Genomic DNA, 15544 nt, shown 5'->3' on the forward strand with positions numbered 1-15544 from the left:
AATGAAAGGGTTTTTTTTAAAAAAAATCTTGACTGTGTACTATGACCTTGAATTTTTATCTCAGGATACAGATGTTTAGAGCTGTTGTTACAAACTAATTTTGTATTCCTTGTGCGGTTTTTGAAAAACTGATTGAAAAGGTTTGTTTGACATTCCATGACCATAATACAATTTTAAAAATATGTCTTAAGAAAAAAAGAGGTATAAGGTATTGTAGTTGAGTTGCAAGTATCCATTTTGCATTCCAATTTTTAGCGTTTTTTAATAGTTACACTTTTAGATATTATGCACGTCTGAAGCTATGTTTGAGGACCGTAGAAATAAAGCAAAAAAAATTAAGAGCAAGAAAGGGAGATCAAGCTGACCTGTACACAGTAAGTTGAAGAATTAAAGAAAAATCACATTTGCTTCTGGACAATAAAGCATTAAAGAATAATAAAGAATTAAAGAAAAATCACATTTGCTTCTGGACAATAAAGCAAGTCAAAAGAAACCCTAAACTGAAAGGATGTACAGTATGTTTAGTTCATAAATGATAACAGTTCCCATTAGTACAGTTGGGTTAAAACCACGTTAGTGAACTAATAATATTGTGCCACACATCTCTGTGGTTTAGAGCTTGTCGGACTGGATGTGATGTGGCAGAACCGTTTCAGGTTTCTGTACATGTACATAATGGATTTGGAGTATCATTTTTGCCCTAAGGAATTGGACTAATGCCTACCTGACATAGTTGTAATGTGGATTAGGATTAAGATGGATATTTCAAATAGTAATTGAGTGTATGTATACACACATGCAATCATATAAATACCATATGTAAATCACATATCTATAGACATGTTGGCAAATCCCAGCTCCCTCATTGGTAGGAACTGGGTGGGACTGCACTTCATCAGCCTTTGGCCTGTCAAACTATCAATCAAGAGTACTTGCATGCCATGGTTGAGTATGCTCCTCTCTCCTGCCCAAGTGGCTGTTGCTACCCACAAAGCTGGTTCTTGTCAGTGACAGGCAAACAGCCTTAGTTCTGGCAGTTACTGGCTGTCCCTACTCTTCTCCTATTGGCTGAGCTGCCTGTTGCACGTATTCACTGAGGAGAGAAAGGAAACCTTCCTTCAATTGGCTGAGAGAAGAAGGAGGAGGGAGACAGCCAGAAAAAGGCTTCCTTTGATTGGCTGAGGACTCCTCTGGAAAGGGAGTGGGGAGGGCATCCTGTGCTCACAAACCAGATACAGAGAGAGAGAGAGAGAGAGAGAGAGAGAGAGACTGAAGTCCTGTGTTTAAGGCCAAAAACATTGTCAGAGACTGGCCTCTGAGGCAGAACTCATTGGGGCCAGTCCTGACTAGGGCTGCCAGTTAGAGGTTCTGTGACGGAGTCTGAGGAGGGCATAGGAGTCAGAGGTTCAGAGCAGGGCCTGCCAGACCCAGGTTCTTGCTGTGGAAGCTGACTAGGTGATTTTGGACCAGTCACACACTTACAGCCTAACCTGCCTCACAGGGTTTTGAGAGGAAAATGATGTAAGCTGCATTGGTTCTCCCCACCCACTGTGGAGAAAGACTGTACTTTGCCTATGTGGAGGCTGCAGGGAGGGGGGAGGTGATGGAAAGCTGAAGTCAGAGGGGCAGATAAGAGGAAGGAGATAGTGTTGCCAATTTCAGGTTAGGAAATAAATGGAGATTCAAGAGGTGGGGCCTGGAGAGAGTGGGGTTTGAGGAAGGGTGGGACTTCAGACAGGTACAATGCCATTTTCCCCTGGTGAACCACTGTTGCCAATCTCCAGGTGCAGAGATCACTCAGAATTATAACTGCTGTCTAGATGGCAGAGATCAGCTCCCCTTGAGGGGGAAAGGAGTGAATGCCTTCACTTGGGTGGGTGGGAAGGCAGCAAGGGTGGGGGTGAGTGAATACTAAGAGTTGGGGATGGGTGGGAAGATACCAAGAGTGTGAGTGAATGAATGTCATGAGTGGGGGGTAGTGGCATACCAAGGGTGCAGGGGTAGTTAAGAGGAAGAAGTGGTTTGAGTGGGTGGTATTAGGATGGGAGGGTGGGAAATTGGGGGGGTGGGAAGACACCAAAGGTTGGGGGAAGTGAATGCCTTCACTTGGGTGGGTAGGTGGGAAGACAGCAAGGGTGGGGGGTCACTTGCCTAGAGCCTCTTTCTAGAGGGGGCAATTTTTTACAAACCCAGAAATTTGCCCACTAGATCCAGGGCCACTCTGTCAGTGCAAACCCAACACTTCTGCTACTCCCATGGGCTGTTGTTCCACTTGGTAGGGCTGTCATTCCAGTCCCAGAGCACTAATTCTATTTCTGGGGGTCATCTTTCCACTCTGGGACCTTTGTCTGGGCCAAGAGACATTAATGTACAGTTAACTGTGTATTTTCATTGCAACTATTTAGTGCTGTGATGTATTTAAATGGAGCCCATGCAAGTCAGTTGGCATTCCTGGCTCCCATTATTTCCAATGGACTTTCAGCCTCTCCCATTGTTCCCAGTGAGCAATCCTGTCATTCCATTTAGTACATCCCCTCAGCAGAACCCAGTGCCATTTTGGCAATGCCAGCTTAACAGAACTGACGTGAAGCACAGAATCACACTCCAAGCAGGGGGGGAGGAGTTGCATGCCCAGCAGGACCAATGCTGACTGGGTGATTTTGGAGCAGTTACACACTTTCAGCCTAACCTACCTCACAGGGTTGTTGTGCAGACCAATGGGGAGGGGAGGAGAATTATGTAAGCTGCTTTGTTTCCCCCACCACCACTGTGGAGAAAGACTGTCCTTTTCCTATGTAGAGGCTGCAGGGAGGGGAAGGCAAGGGAAAGCTGAAGTCAGAGGTACAGATAAAGGGAAGGAGATAGGGTTACCAACTCCAGATTAGGAAATTCCTGGAGTTTTAAGGGGTGCAGCCTGGAGAGGGTGGGGTTTGAAGAGGGATAGGACCTCAGACAGGCACAATGCCATTTCCTCCTGGGGAACCACTGTTGCCAATCTCTAGGTGATTCAAACAACAACAAAAAACTGTGGAAAAATAACGAAAAATTAATGAAAAATACTTCAAAATTGTAATAGATAATTGAACACCTCAACTTCACACATTATTACATGTAGTTATATATTATAGCATATCGTCAAAAATACAAGGTATAAAGTACAAGGAATAAATATTCAAAAGTGCTTGCAGTTAATCATGTCCAAGCCAGCTTGAAATACTTGATGACTATTCACCTGACTCCGTGGGACAATTAAAGTGCCAGTGTCAAATGTGTTGCAATTGCAGATAATTCTTGTTCTTCAGCAAAGAATTTATGATGTTAAGACGTTGCTATCAACTTCCAGCATACCACATTCCTGTGACACTGGTTTTCTCCAGAGCTAGTGTCACAGAAATGTGGTATGCTGGAAGTTGATAAGTGGAATACGTCTCTCAGATGAAGACAATTGAAACAGTATTACAGGCTTTACTGTCAGAGGCTAATGACTATCCACTATATATTAAAGGAAGTTTAAAGCAACGTCTTAACATCATACCAGATGTTACTCTGGGACAAGAACATAAGAGAAGCCATGTTGGATCAAGCCCATCAAGTGGCCCATCCAGTCCAACATTCTGTGTCACACAGTGGCCAAAAAAACCTGGGCGCCAGCCATCAGGAGGTCCATTAGTGGGGCCAGGACACTAGAAGCCCTCCCACTGTGCCCCCCCCCAAGCACCAAGAACACCATCACTGCCCCATGAACCAGTTTCTTGATGTCTTCCTAGAGAAGAAGAAACCTCTGGAAAAGCTTTTTATCTCAGAAGGCAAGAACCTAGGCAAACAACAATTAAATGCCTTCAGACAACGATGGCATCTGACCTACTTATGAGAAGGCACTCTTGGCTCAGAGCCTTGGCCTTGCTGCCTCCTACCAGGACTAAACTGGAGGATCTGTCCTTCAATGTGAATGAACATTTTAGTAATCGGACATGTGAGGCCCTCAAGAAGCTGAGGAAATATAAATTGACCACAAAGTTGCTGGGCATTTCCTCAGAGTTCCCAACCAATCAAAACAAAAACTCTGGTCAAAGCAACATCAAAGGTTTCCATATAACAGATCTTTCAGGTTTTCAGAGTATAGACCTCAAAATCAGCCCCATTAGGGGACACCTAGGCCTTTTTACCAACCTCAAGCCTAGGGTAAGAGACAAAACAAATCCAGCAGGAGAAATTCTGGATCTTCCCCCAGGGAGCAGCTTCCCAAGTGTCATAAAGATAACTCAGCCCAGCCCAAACTAAATGCCTTTTGCCAAGAAGGCAGCTCAAGCAAATTAGACAATATTGGAGTCCACCTCAGTTGGGTAGGCTGCCACCAGTCGTCTGTTCTCCCCTCCAGCCAGGAGTCAAAGGATCAACTCCTGACCTTCCCAGGAATGACTAAGGCATCCTCCTTGTGAGGTGGGCTCACAATAGGAATTCCCAAAAGTTAAGTATTGTGGTAGGTGGTCTACCAGTTTAGGCACTAGATTTAAATTGCTAGCTGTGGAGACAAATAACTGGAAGTTATGGTTTAAAAATATGGATTTTTATTAAGGTGCAAAGAGTACTTAAAATAAGAAACCGTGAGGAAGAAAACAATAAATCTAGGTATTTAGTTACTAGCTAAGACACTAAAACATTGTTTCACAAAGTACAAAATGTAATATAGTTAATTCTGTTGTATACCAATGCATGTTTTGACAATTGTTACATCCTGATTGAGCTTAAGACCTTTAGTCATAGAAGCTAATAAATGAAATGGAAAATGGAGTACAAGATGTTACCTTTCTTAGTTGTGGGTTCCAAAGCAACTCTTCTCCAGAGTTCAGCAAAGCCAGTGCTGTTTGGGTTTCAGCAAGCAAAGACCAAGATGGCTGAAATGAGCCAAGAGATGCCAACATGTCTGGATAACATGCAGGCACCTTCCTGACTAAGGAATAGGTTTTAGGATGCTTCCTTTACTGCGTAGGGTCCCAAGTGTTGCTAGGTCTTTGCGCTAATCAGGGCAATTTCTTGTGGTCAAGTGCATAAACCACTTGCTGACCAGATGACCTAATACTCTTTGACCATATGGGAAAGGAGAAGGGTCTGCCTGCAGCCAGGCCGATCTGGCTTCCCATAGGTGCTTAATTGGTTAGAATGTGAGTAGGGAGGCAGCAACAGGAGAAGACAAAACACAGCTGTCTTATCTCCCCAGTGCAAGGTCAGTGTGTTCTCTTCTAATCACGGCAGTATGAGTCTCTAAAGAAAACAACACCGCAGCACGTCGCAAACAGCCTGAACCAAACTTTTAAATTGGACTCCATGTTGAGTGAACCAGAAATCTGTGACATCAAGGGGCGCACCCTGATATTTTGCATGTTCATCAGCTTCTAGTTTATTTTGCCTTTTCCTGAGACTTGTAACAGCCAATGGCTAATTCCAATAAATGAACTGAACTGGACTAGCTAAAAGTTCACTGTTTTGGGACAGATTGTCTCATTTCTTTAGTTCATGGTTGAATGTTACTAACAGTTCCTGGTTTCTTTCAATAATAAAACATTGTTATTTCATGTAGTTAAACACTTGCATGTCCTGAAGTTCAGAATACTCTTTTTACAAGAGATCTTACCTTTGCTTGGAGGTGACCTGCTAAGGTTGATCTCAAGGATGTGTATTTTCACATCTCTATACATGAAGCTTTCAGGTGGTACCTCACATTTAACTACAATAGCCACTGTTATGAATACACTGTTTTGCCTTATAGCTTGGCATCAATGCCTAGAATATTTACGAAGTGTATGTCTGCAGCAGTAGCCCATCTAAGGCTGAGGGGATGTGTTCTTTATCTGTATCTGTATTATTGGCTCAGTGTGGCCAACTTGTCAGAACTTGTACTTTCCCTGCTTGCTAAGCTTAGCAATGTTAGCCTAACTGACTCCATCTTGTGTGCCAATACTAACCCTGTATACTCATAGCTAGGCCTCTAATCAAAGTGCTTTGCATTTCAAACAAACTGTAACCGCCGGAGGAATGACAGATAGCCCCTGGGAATAGCCTGCAGGTGTCCTTTGAAGGCAACCGCCCAGGACATCGCAGCAGGACTCCTTCCTCCCTCTGCTGATAACAGACTCTGGGAACAGACCAGTGTCCCTGAAAGTGTGAGAACCAACTTGATTGTTTCTGTAACAACCGCATAAAATTGTAACCAATGCTAAACCCGTTATCAGAGTTATTCTGTGCCTTCATGAACTTAGTTCTCAATAAACACCTATACTTTGTAACGAAGTACTGGGCCTCGTTTGAAGTTCTTCAAGTTCTGACACAACTCGGAGAACCCGGCAATTGCTATCAGCACTTTCACTGATTTGGGGTTCTTAATTAACACAGTTAAGTCCATCCTTACCACCAGTCACTCCATTGAGCTTTTAGGGGCCTTACTGGACTCCAACAAGAACAAAGAACTCTTGCTTTTGCTTAGGGCTGATCACCTTAGTAGTTTGGTCTGTAGGTTCTCCTATCTTCCAGACAGTCATACCTATTTAAAGATTGTTGGGTTACATGGGCTCTACTTTTTCTCATCTTGTAATATTTCGAAGCTTATTCTTGCGGGTTTTTTGCCATTCCATATAAATTGGTTTATCTATGTCTGCCATTCCTTCAGTATTCTTTTTTCTTTGTATGTGGGAAGTACCTGGAGCAGAAAGTTTATAGTTTTGGCAGCACATTCACTTTGATTGCAGAGATTTTTCCCAGCTATGAGATTTTAATTTCCCCCCCATATACATAAGAATGCTTCTATCAATTTCCAGTTGGTAATTATTTTAGAAAGGTTACAGTTTTACCCAGTCACATTTATTCCCCAAATTTTAATAGGATAGGTGGCTGCTGAGCACTCTGTACTCTTTATAATCTTTTCTTCTTGTTGTGCTAGAAATTTTGTTATCATACTTGCCTTCTTGAGAGCCAGTTTGGTGTAGTGGTTAAGTGAGTGGACCCTTATCTGGAAGAACCGGGTTTGATTCCCCACTCCTCCACTTGCACCTGCTAGCATGGCCTTGGGTCAGCCATAGCTCTGGCAGAGGTTGTCCTTGAAAGGGCAGCTGCTGTGAGAGCCCTCTCCAGCCCCACCCACCTCACAGGGTGTCTGTTGTGGGGGAGGAAGGTAAAGGAGATTGTGAGCCGCTCTGAGACTCTTTGGAGTGGAGGGCGGGATATAAATCCAATATCTTCTTCTTCTTCTTCTTTCTGTTAATTTTATAGCCTGAAAAGGATACAATTTCTGTATCTTTTTTCTGGATACAATTTCTTCAATATGTTCAATTACATATTGTAACAATTGGGGGGGGGGGGTCTTAGAACCATGTCATCTGCATATCTTTTTATTTTGAACTCCATATCATCCACTTTTATCTCCTTGATTATATCGTCTTGTCTGATCTTTATAGCTAGAATATCTATTGTTAGCAGGGCTTTTTTTTTTTTGTAGAAAAAGCCCAGAAGAAACTCATTTGCATATTAGGCCATACCCCCTGACAACAAGCCAGCTGGAAATGCATTCCTTGTGTTCTTGCTCAGAAAAAGCCCTGATTGCTCGTATAAATAATAAAAGTGACAGGGGACATCCCTTATATGTTCCTTTTTCTATTGAAATTTCTTCTGTTAATATGAGGCTCTGCCATTCTCATATTATTTGCTAGCAATAAGAAGTCTTCTTGGAATTGAAGGGAAAAAAATAAGCATAGTTGTTCCAGGGTCAATTACTCCTGGCCCTTGATAAAGACTTCATTTCGTTTGTCGAAACAGTTGTTGGGTAGAGAAGACCTTGGAGAATTTATTCAAGCACTTTTGGGCAGTGGAGACTTTGAAGAATACCCTACAAGCACTTTTCAGTCTGTTGGGGTCTAGTGAAATTGATGGATTTTTAAACATACCGAGAACCCATTTTGGAAGTTTTTACAGCCCCTGTATAAGTTCAGAAAGAGTGCATTGTTATAGATCATATTGTATCTGTTTCCTGTGATTTGTACCGTGAAGCATACTATTATATTTATGCTCTATTTGTTCCCACTGAGATGCTTTTTTGCTTTCTTCTACATCAAGGGCATAATTGCCAGGCAGGGTTGAAAAAACGGCCCTAGCCCCCTTCTTTGCAATTAAGAAAGGCTTCAGCAACTTGAGTGTGGGAAGATCAACGGCTTTTGAGTCTTCTTTGATTAGAAGATTTTAAAGTCCTTTGTCTCCTGAGATGCAGATACCATCAAAGCTTATGTGGAGGGATGCCAGTGAAACATTCATTGTGTAAGTCTGCCAGCTATAAAATAATTGTTTAGATATTGAATGGAATTTGCTTATACCATTATACTGAAACCTCAACTAATAACTCTAAGCAACAAACTGACTTTATCTTTCTGGTATTAATGTGAGAATGTCAACAAAGTTCACTGTCTCCTTTTAAATGCAAACCAAGCTTTCTGGTCAATTTTCTATTCCGTATCAAGTCCCCTGACATAAGAACATAAGAAAAGCCATGTTGGATCAGGCCAATGGCCCATCCAGTCCAACACTCTGTGTCACACAGTGGCCAAAAAAATTATATAAATATACATATACATATATATATACACACTGTAGCTAATAGCCACTGATGGACCTTTGCTCCATATTTTTATCTAACCCCCTCTTGAAGCTGGCTATGCTTGTAGCCGCCACCAGCTCCTGTGGCAGTGAATTCCACATGTTAATCACCCTTTGGGTGAAGAAGAACTTCCTTTTACCTGTTTTAACCCGACCGCTCAGCAATTTCATCGAATACCCATGAGTTCTTGTATTGTGAGAAAGGGAAAAAAGTACTTCTTTCTCTACTTTCTCCATCCCATGCATAATCTTGTAAACCCCTATCATGTCACCCCGCAGTTGACATTTCTCCAAGCTAAAGAGCCCCAAGCGTTTTAACCTTTCTTCATAGGGAAAGTGTTCCAACCCTTTAATCATTCTAGTTGCCCTTTTCTGCACTTTTTCCAATGCTATAATATCCTTTCTGAGGTGCGGTGACCAGAATTGTACACAATATTCCAAATGAGACCGCGCCATCGAGTTATACAGGGGCATTATGATACTGCCTGATTTGTTTTCAATTCTATTCCTAATAATTCCTAGCATGGTGTTGGTCTTTTTTATTGCAATTGCACACTGTCTTGACATTTTCAGTGAGTTATCTACCCCGACCCCAAGATCTCTCTCTTGGTCAGTCTCTGCCAATTCACACCCCATCAGCTTGTATTTGTAGTTGGGATTTTTGGCCCCAATGTGCATTACTTTGCACTTGGCCACATTGAACCTCATCTGCCACGTTGACGCCCACTCACCCAGCCTCAATAGATCCCTTTGGAGTGCCTCACAATCCTCTCTGGTTCTCACCACCCTGAACAATTTAGTGTCATCTGCAAACTTGGCCACTTCACTGCTTACTCTCAACTCCAAATCATTTATGAACAAGTTAAAGAGGGGACCCAGTACTAAGCCCTGTGGCATCCCACTGCTTACCGTCCTCCACAGCGAAGACTGCCCATTTATACTCACTTTCTGCTTCCTATTAATTAGCCAGTTTTTGATCCACAAGAGGACCTGTCCTTTTACTCCATGACTCTCGAGCTTACTAAGGAGCCTTTGATGAAAAACTTTATCAAAAGCTTTCTGGAAGTCAAGGTAAACAACATATATTGGGTCTCCTTTGTCCACATGTTTGTTCACCCCCTCAAAGAAATGTAACACGTTAGTGAGGCAAGATCTTCCCTTACAGAACCCATGCTGAGTCTTCTTCAATAACTCGTTTTCATCAATGTGCCTACTCATTCTGTCCTTGATAATGGTTTCTACTAACTTTCCCGGTATTGAAGTCAGACTGACTGGCCTGTAATTTCCCAGATCTCCTCTGGAACCCTTTTTAAAGATGTGGTTGACATTTGCTACCTTCCAGTCCTCAGGAATGGAGGCAGATAGCAATGAAAGATTACATATTTTTGTCAGGAAATCCACAAGTTCAACTTTGAATTCTTTCAGAACTCTTGGATGTATGCCATCTGGACCTGGTGACTTATTAGTTTTTAATTTGTCTATCAGTTGTAGGACCTCCTCTCTTGTCACCTCAATCTGACTCAGGTCTTTCAACACCCCTTCCAAAATAAGTGGTTCTGGAGCAGGCAAACACTTCTCATCTTCCACAGTGAAGACGGAGGAGGGAAAAAATGCATTCAGCTTCTAAGCCATTTCCCTATCCTCCTTCAGTAATCCTCTTACCCCTTGGTCATCCAAGGGCCCCACTGCCTCCCTGGCTGGTTTCCTGCTTCTAATATATTTGAAGAAATTTTTATTGTTGGTCTTTATGGGGTTTTTTTTTTGCAATATACTCCTCATCGTCCCTTTTTGCCTGCCTGATCTCAGTCTTGCATTTGATTTGCCACAGCCTGTGTTCTCTTTTATTAATCTCACTTGGACTAGCTTTCCACCACTTAAAAGAGTCCTTCTTACCTTTTACAGCTTCCATTACTTTGTTAACCATACAGACCTTTTCTTATTCCTGTTTGTGCCTTTCCTAACTTGTGGTATATATTTTATCTGAGCTTCTAGGATTGTAGTTTTAAATAGCCTCCAAGCTTCCCCAAGGGTTTTGACTATATTTACCTTTCCTTTCAGTTTCCTCTTCACATGCCCCCTCATCTCAGAGAATTTACCCCTTTTAAAGTTAAACGTGGTTGTGCTGGTCTTTTGGGGCAACTTTCTACTTATACAAATGGTGAAATCAATAACGTTATGGTCACTGCTCCCAAGCGGTGCGATCACTTTTACATCTCTCACCAAGTCTTGGGCATTACTTAGGACCAAATCCAGGATTGCCCCACCCCTGGTAGATTCTGTTACCATCTGCTCCATAGCACAGTCATTGAGAGCATCTAGAAACGCAATCTCTTTCTCTCAATTTGAACACATATTGACCCAATCAATCTGCGGGTAGTTAAAATCACGTATTACGACACAGTTTTTACGCTTAGCCACTATCTTTAATCCTTGCATGATATTATAATCGTCCTCTATCTTTTGATTTGGTGGGCGATAACTCCCATAGTTAAATTTCCTTTTGGGCCCTCTATTTTGACCCAAAGCATTTCTAGAAGGGAATTTAATTCTTTGACCTCAGTCTTACTGGACTGTATACCCTCTCTGACATACAGAGCCACCCCACCTCCAACCCTTCCCTCCCTATCCTTCCGATATAACTTATATCCAGGAATCACCGTGTCCCACTGATTCTCCTCATTCCACCAAGTTTCTGAAATTCCCACAATGTCTATGTTTTCCCCTAACACTAAACATCCAACTCACCAATTTTACTTCAAACACTTCTAGCATTTGTATACAAACATCTATAATTTCCCAGGCAAGTTAGGTCCGCAGCCTTCCTCCTGCCACCTCGAGACTTTGGCAGACACTCCATACTGTTTATCACCATCTCAGTGGACAACTCTGATCCATTACCCAGTAGAAAAGTAACAGCTAACCCTTCATCTCTTTGAGATGAGTCCTCCTGAACCAGAGACATTTCATCCCCTGTCGGCTTTCCCCAAGATTTAGTTTAAAAACTGCTCTGCCACCTTTTTGATTTTAAGTGCCAGCAGTCTGTTTCCATCTGGGGACAAGTGGAGACCATCTCTTTTGTACAGCTCCCACTTGTTCCAGAAAGCATCCCAGTGCCTAACAAACTTAAACCCTTCCTCCCTACACCATTGTCTCATCCACACATTGAGACTTCTAATTTGTGCCTGTCTCTCCAGCCCTGCACATGGAACAGGTAGCACTTCTGAGAAGGCTACCTTGGAGGTCCTGGCCTTAAGTCTGCTGCCTAGCAGCCTAAATTCTTCCTCCAGGACCTCACGACTGCATTTCCCCACATCGTTGGTGCCAACATGCACCACGACCACAGGCTCCTCCCCAGCACTGTCTATCAGCCTATCTACTACACGCGTAATGTCCGCTACCTTCGCACCAGGCAGGCAAGTCACCATACGGTCAGTACGCAGTTTTGCCACCCAGCTGTCTACTTGCCTAAGGCTTGAATCACCAACTACCAAGACATTGCTTTTTAACCTCACAAACACTTGTTGGGGAAAAGAAAGACATCTGAGAGACAATTTGTAGTAGTAAATCATTGGGAGGGAAAGGGCTAACTCCCTGAATCATTTTTCATTGTCTTATCCTTAAGCTGGTTTTGATTTTAGAAGGCCAAGTTCATGCATCTGTGTATAATGTGTAGTTTGGCGCTTTGTATGGCCATTGGCAAGAAAGTGGCTGTAAGACTTCTACAGCTGTTACCCACTAACAACAAATCAACATGAATTGCTTTAATCTAAAGCTAGGAATTGTGATCATTGTATTCTAGGATCTAATGTTCTGCTTCCGCAAAGGAGTGGATCAGGCAAACCTTATTGGTAGCTTTGATTTAAAAATCAACATTATATTGAAGCATATTTATCATTCACAAATTCATTCTGCTGGCACTCAGTAGAGAGCGAGTCATTGAGTGATGTCAAGGAGGAAATCACAGAAAACAACACATATCTTTAAAAGCATCTTGATTTCTTCCAGTAAAACCACTTGGGGAATATTTTTGTGGAGGTCAGGGAAAAGGCCCTTATTGACAATATGTTAGATTAATGGAATGTATGTATTTTGTTTTTTTCAGGCCATCTGAATCAAAGGGAGGAAAACGAAAAATACATTAAAGCAGAGACACAAAATGGCACAGTTTATCTCAAACACCAAACCTGGTTCCAATCTGTAAAGCTGAAGACTCCACCCTAAAGGTTTTTTTATCTGAATTACAGAGACATAAATAAAGATCATGTTAACTGTAAAGATTACAGACTCAGGTGGGCAGCTGTGTTGGTGTGAAGCAACAGAACAACGTTTGAGTCCAGTAGCATCTTTAAGACCAACAAAGTTTACTTCTGGATATTAAAATGGTTGGTCTTAAAGGTGCCACGGGACTCCAACTTTGTTGTTAAGGTTAGAGTTATATTGTTGCTGCCTTGTAGTGAATGGGTGGGGTCTTACCCAACTTTTGTATATCAGATGGCTGTTCTTAATTTACTCTTGCTTGTGTTAATGCTTCTGGTGTCTCCTATGGCTCCCAATTGTAGCATGCTCAGAAGTTATAATATAGACATTCTCTAATTCTGCTCTTAATTAATTTAAATGGTGTATTCCCTTTAACTGACCTGTGTATTAAAACTCAAAACATGATTTAAAGTTTTCAATTTTTGCTTTTAAGCTAGTGCATGCACACGGTTGAGAATTCTCCATGGTTACTGATCAAGAAGAAAAGGGCCATTCCTAATATATAGTTTTCATATATTATCCAGTATATAAGGGCTGATTCTGCTGCTCTGATCTCCTGGTATGAACCCGTGCACTCTCTTAGACCTGCTCAGTGTGCCCAGATCAAAGGCAGAAGCTCTGGTTCCTGCTCACAATGAGTGGGATGCCCTGCAGATTGAGTTCTTTAATATGGGGAATTCCTGTTTGTCGTGTGAGAAAAATCCTTGTGCAAAAGCTGCCCAAGTCATAAGTGATTGAAAATCTCTGTTTTTGGCTCTTCCTTGCATATCGTTTGTCTAACCATTAGTGTCCTAATTTCATACAAGTAGGTGTTCATTAATCCAGAAGCAAGAATTTAGTTCTGTCTCATACCTAGCTGATCTACAGCTTTAACATCATTGCATGTCGAATTCCTTTGGAGACTGAACCACTTCAGATTATAAGAGCAGAAAGACCTACCTGAGTTCTTCCCTGCTTAGAAGAATTCGCTGCCTTTAGAAAACTAGTTCTTAAAGAGTAAGGGCTAGTCTAGGTACTTTCTCCATGGTACATTGTCTGTTTACAGAAAGTTTTTTACAATGTGGAAAACAATTTTTTTTAAGATTATTTTCCTGCAATCTGAAGGAGTAGTGGCCAGTGAGACAAGGGCTAAACCTGTAACTCAGTCCTATGAAACAAAGAATCCTGGTATTTCTGCCCCCCCCCCCCCATCCACACACACATGTCTGAAGAGCACTGCGCTCAGTAGATAGGAACCTCCTGGTGGTCCCCGGCCTGAAAGACATCCGGCTGTCCTCAACAAGGGCCAGGGCATTTTCCACCCTGGCCCCAACCTGGTAGAACTCTCTGCCAAACAACATCCATGCCCTTTGGGACTTCATGCTGTTCTACAGGGCATGCAAGGCAGAGACGTTTGGTTGAGGATGGCAACAGTTTTCCATGTGGCTAGCATTCCTGTTTTTCCTGCCTCCTCCATCTTATTAGCTATAAGCTTACTACCATTGTATTGATGTAAATTTAAGGATTTTTAGTTACTTATTTTTTATTATTTGTGTATTGTATTGTGTGGATGTTCTTACTGATGTGTGCTGCCCTGAGCCCTGTTCTACAGGGGGGGGGGGGTTAAAATGTAATTAAATAATAAATAATAGTTAAGTTGACAGGAGCCGGAGCACAATCAAGGCCAGCCAGCCTGCCTCCCTTGCCCCCCTCAGAAATTCACCTTTATAGATCACTGCTGGGCCAGGATGGGTTGTCATACAAGCAATTGCCCCATTGCAAGACATACTTCATCTCTGAAACACATTTTGTCTCATTCAAAACTGGGTTTTTGGATACAGCAGCACCAGGGGGATTTCTGAATACACTCCTTGATACGCTTTCAGAATGATATAATAAAAACCTCAAGTTCATTTTCTAACAAGTTTATTATAGTATACAGATACACTTTTGTTATAGGCAAAAGGTATTCACTATTGGTAGACAAAATAGGTTCTTTGTAAACCGATCACTGAAACGGAATCTACCAACGGCATCTCTTTTACTACCTTTTAATTACAATAGGGATAATGATAATGTTTTTAAAACTTCTTTATGAGAAAAATATCAATAAATTTCAATAAAACAAAAAGAATTGGTGGTTTTAGTCTTCATTGTTTAGATTCTGCAAGTGGTTGTGTATCTTCTGATTTAATGCTGAGACTTTTCTCACGTGCCAAATTTTTTTTCTGTTTTTTTGGAATGTATATCTCACTGCCAGAATCATAACCAAACCACTGAGGAGGCTCATCGTTATTATATTCATATTTCTGGAGCCTTGATGTATACTTGGAAACTGCTTGCCTGAAATTAAAAAAGTAAGGCAAACTTACAAAGGAATCTCCTGTACAAAGAGAACACAATATCAAATATATAGAAAAAACTAAAACTAGTTGTTGTTTGTTTTCTGCTGTCTGCACTCATCATTCACTCTCACTGCTACTGTGGCATGGAATATTCATAAACATTCTTAACTTTTCTCAATAAGCATGTTAGAAGTAAGAATTTTTTTTGGGGGGGGGGGAGTAGATTGTAGGAGAGAATGCTACCCTGGGCATAAGGTCAGAGGGCTGTGTGCAGATTGGGAGATCAAGGCCTGGATATTTGAACAAGGGGTACAACAAAAAAGCCA

General features: G+C 41.9%; 2 protein-coding genes across 2 annotated transcripts in view; one reads left to right on the plus strand and one right to left on the minus strand.

Moving 5' to 3' along the window:
• Window positions 1-13308, plus strand: part of FAM185A (family with sequence similarity 185 member A) — a 128535-nt gene extending 115227 nt beyond the window's left edge. Inside the window, exon 10 of the mRNA XM_060246071.1 lies at window positions 12740-13308. Within this exon, the coding sequence (XP_060102054.1) occupies window positions 12740-12858 (119 nt within the window). The 3' untranslated portion in view covers window positions 12859-13308. The remainder of the gene's footprint in view (window positions 1-12739) is intronic.
• A 1628-nt stretch (window positions 13309-14936) lies between these two features.
• The window catches only part of FBXL13 (F-box and leucine rich repeat protein 13), a 253544-nt gene continuing 252936 nt past the window's right edge, over window positions 14937-15544 (minus strand). The window contains exon 21 of the mRNA XM_060246072.1: window positions 14937-15216. Coding sequence (XP_060102055.1) covers window positions 15024-15216 — 193 coding nt within the window. The 3' untranslated portion in view covers window positions 14937-15023. The remainder of the gene's footprint in view (window positions 15217-15544) is intronic.

The sequence above is a fragment of the Heteronotia binoei genome, chromosome 8 (genome assembly GCF_032191835.1).
Source record: "Heteronotia binoei isolate CCM8104 ecotype False Entrance Well chromosome 8, APGP_CSIRO_Hbin_v1, whole genome shotgun sequence".
In the NCBI taxonomy this organism is placed as follows: Eukaryota; Metazoa; Chordata; class Lepidosauria; order Squamata; family Gekkonidae; genus Heteronotia; species Heteronotia binoei.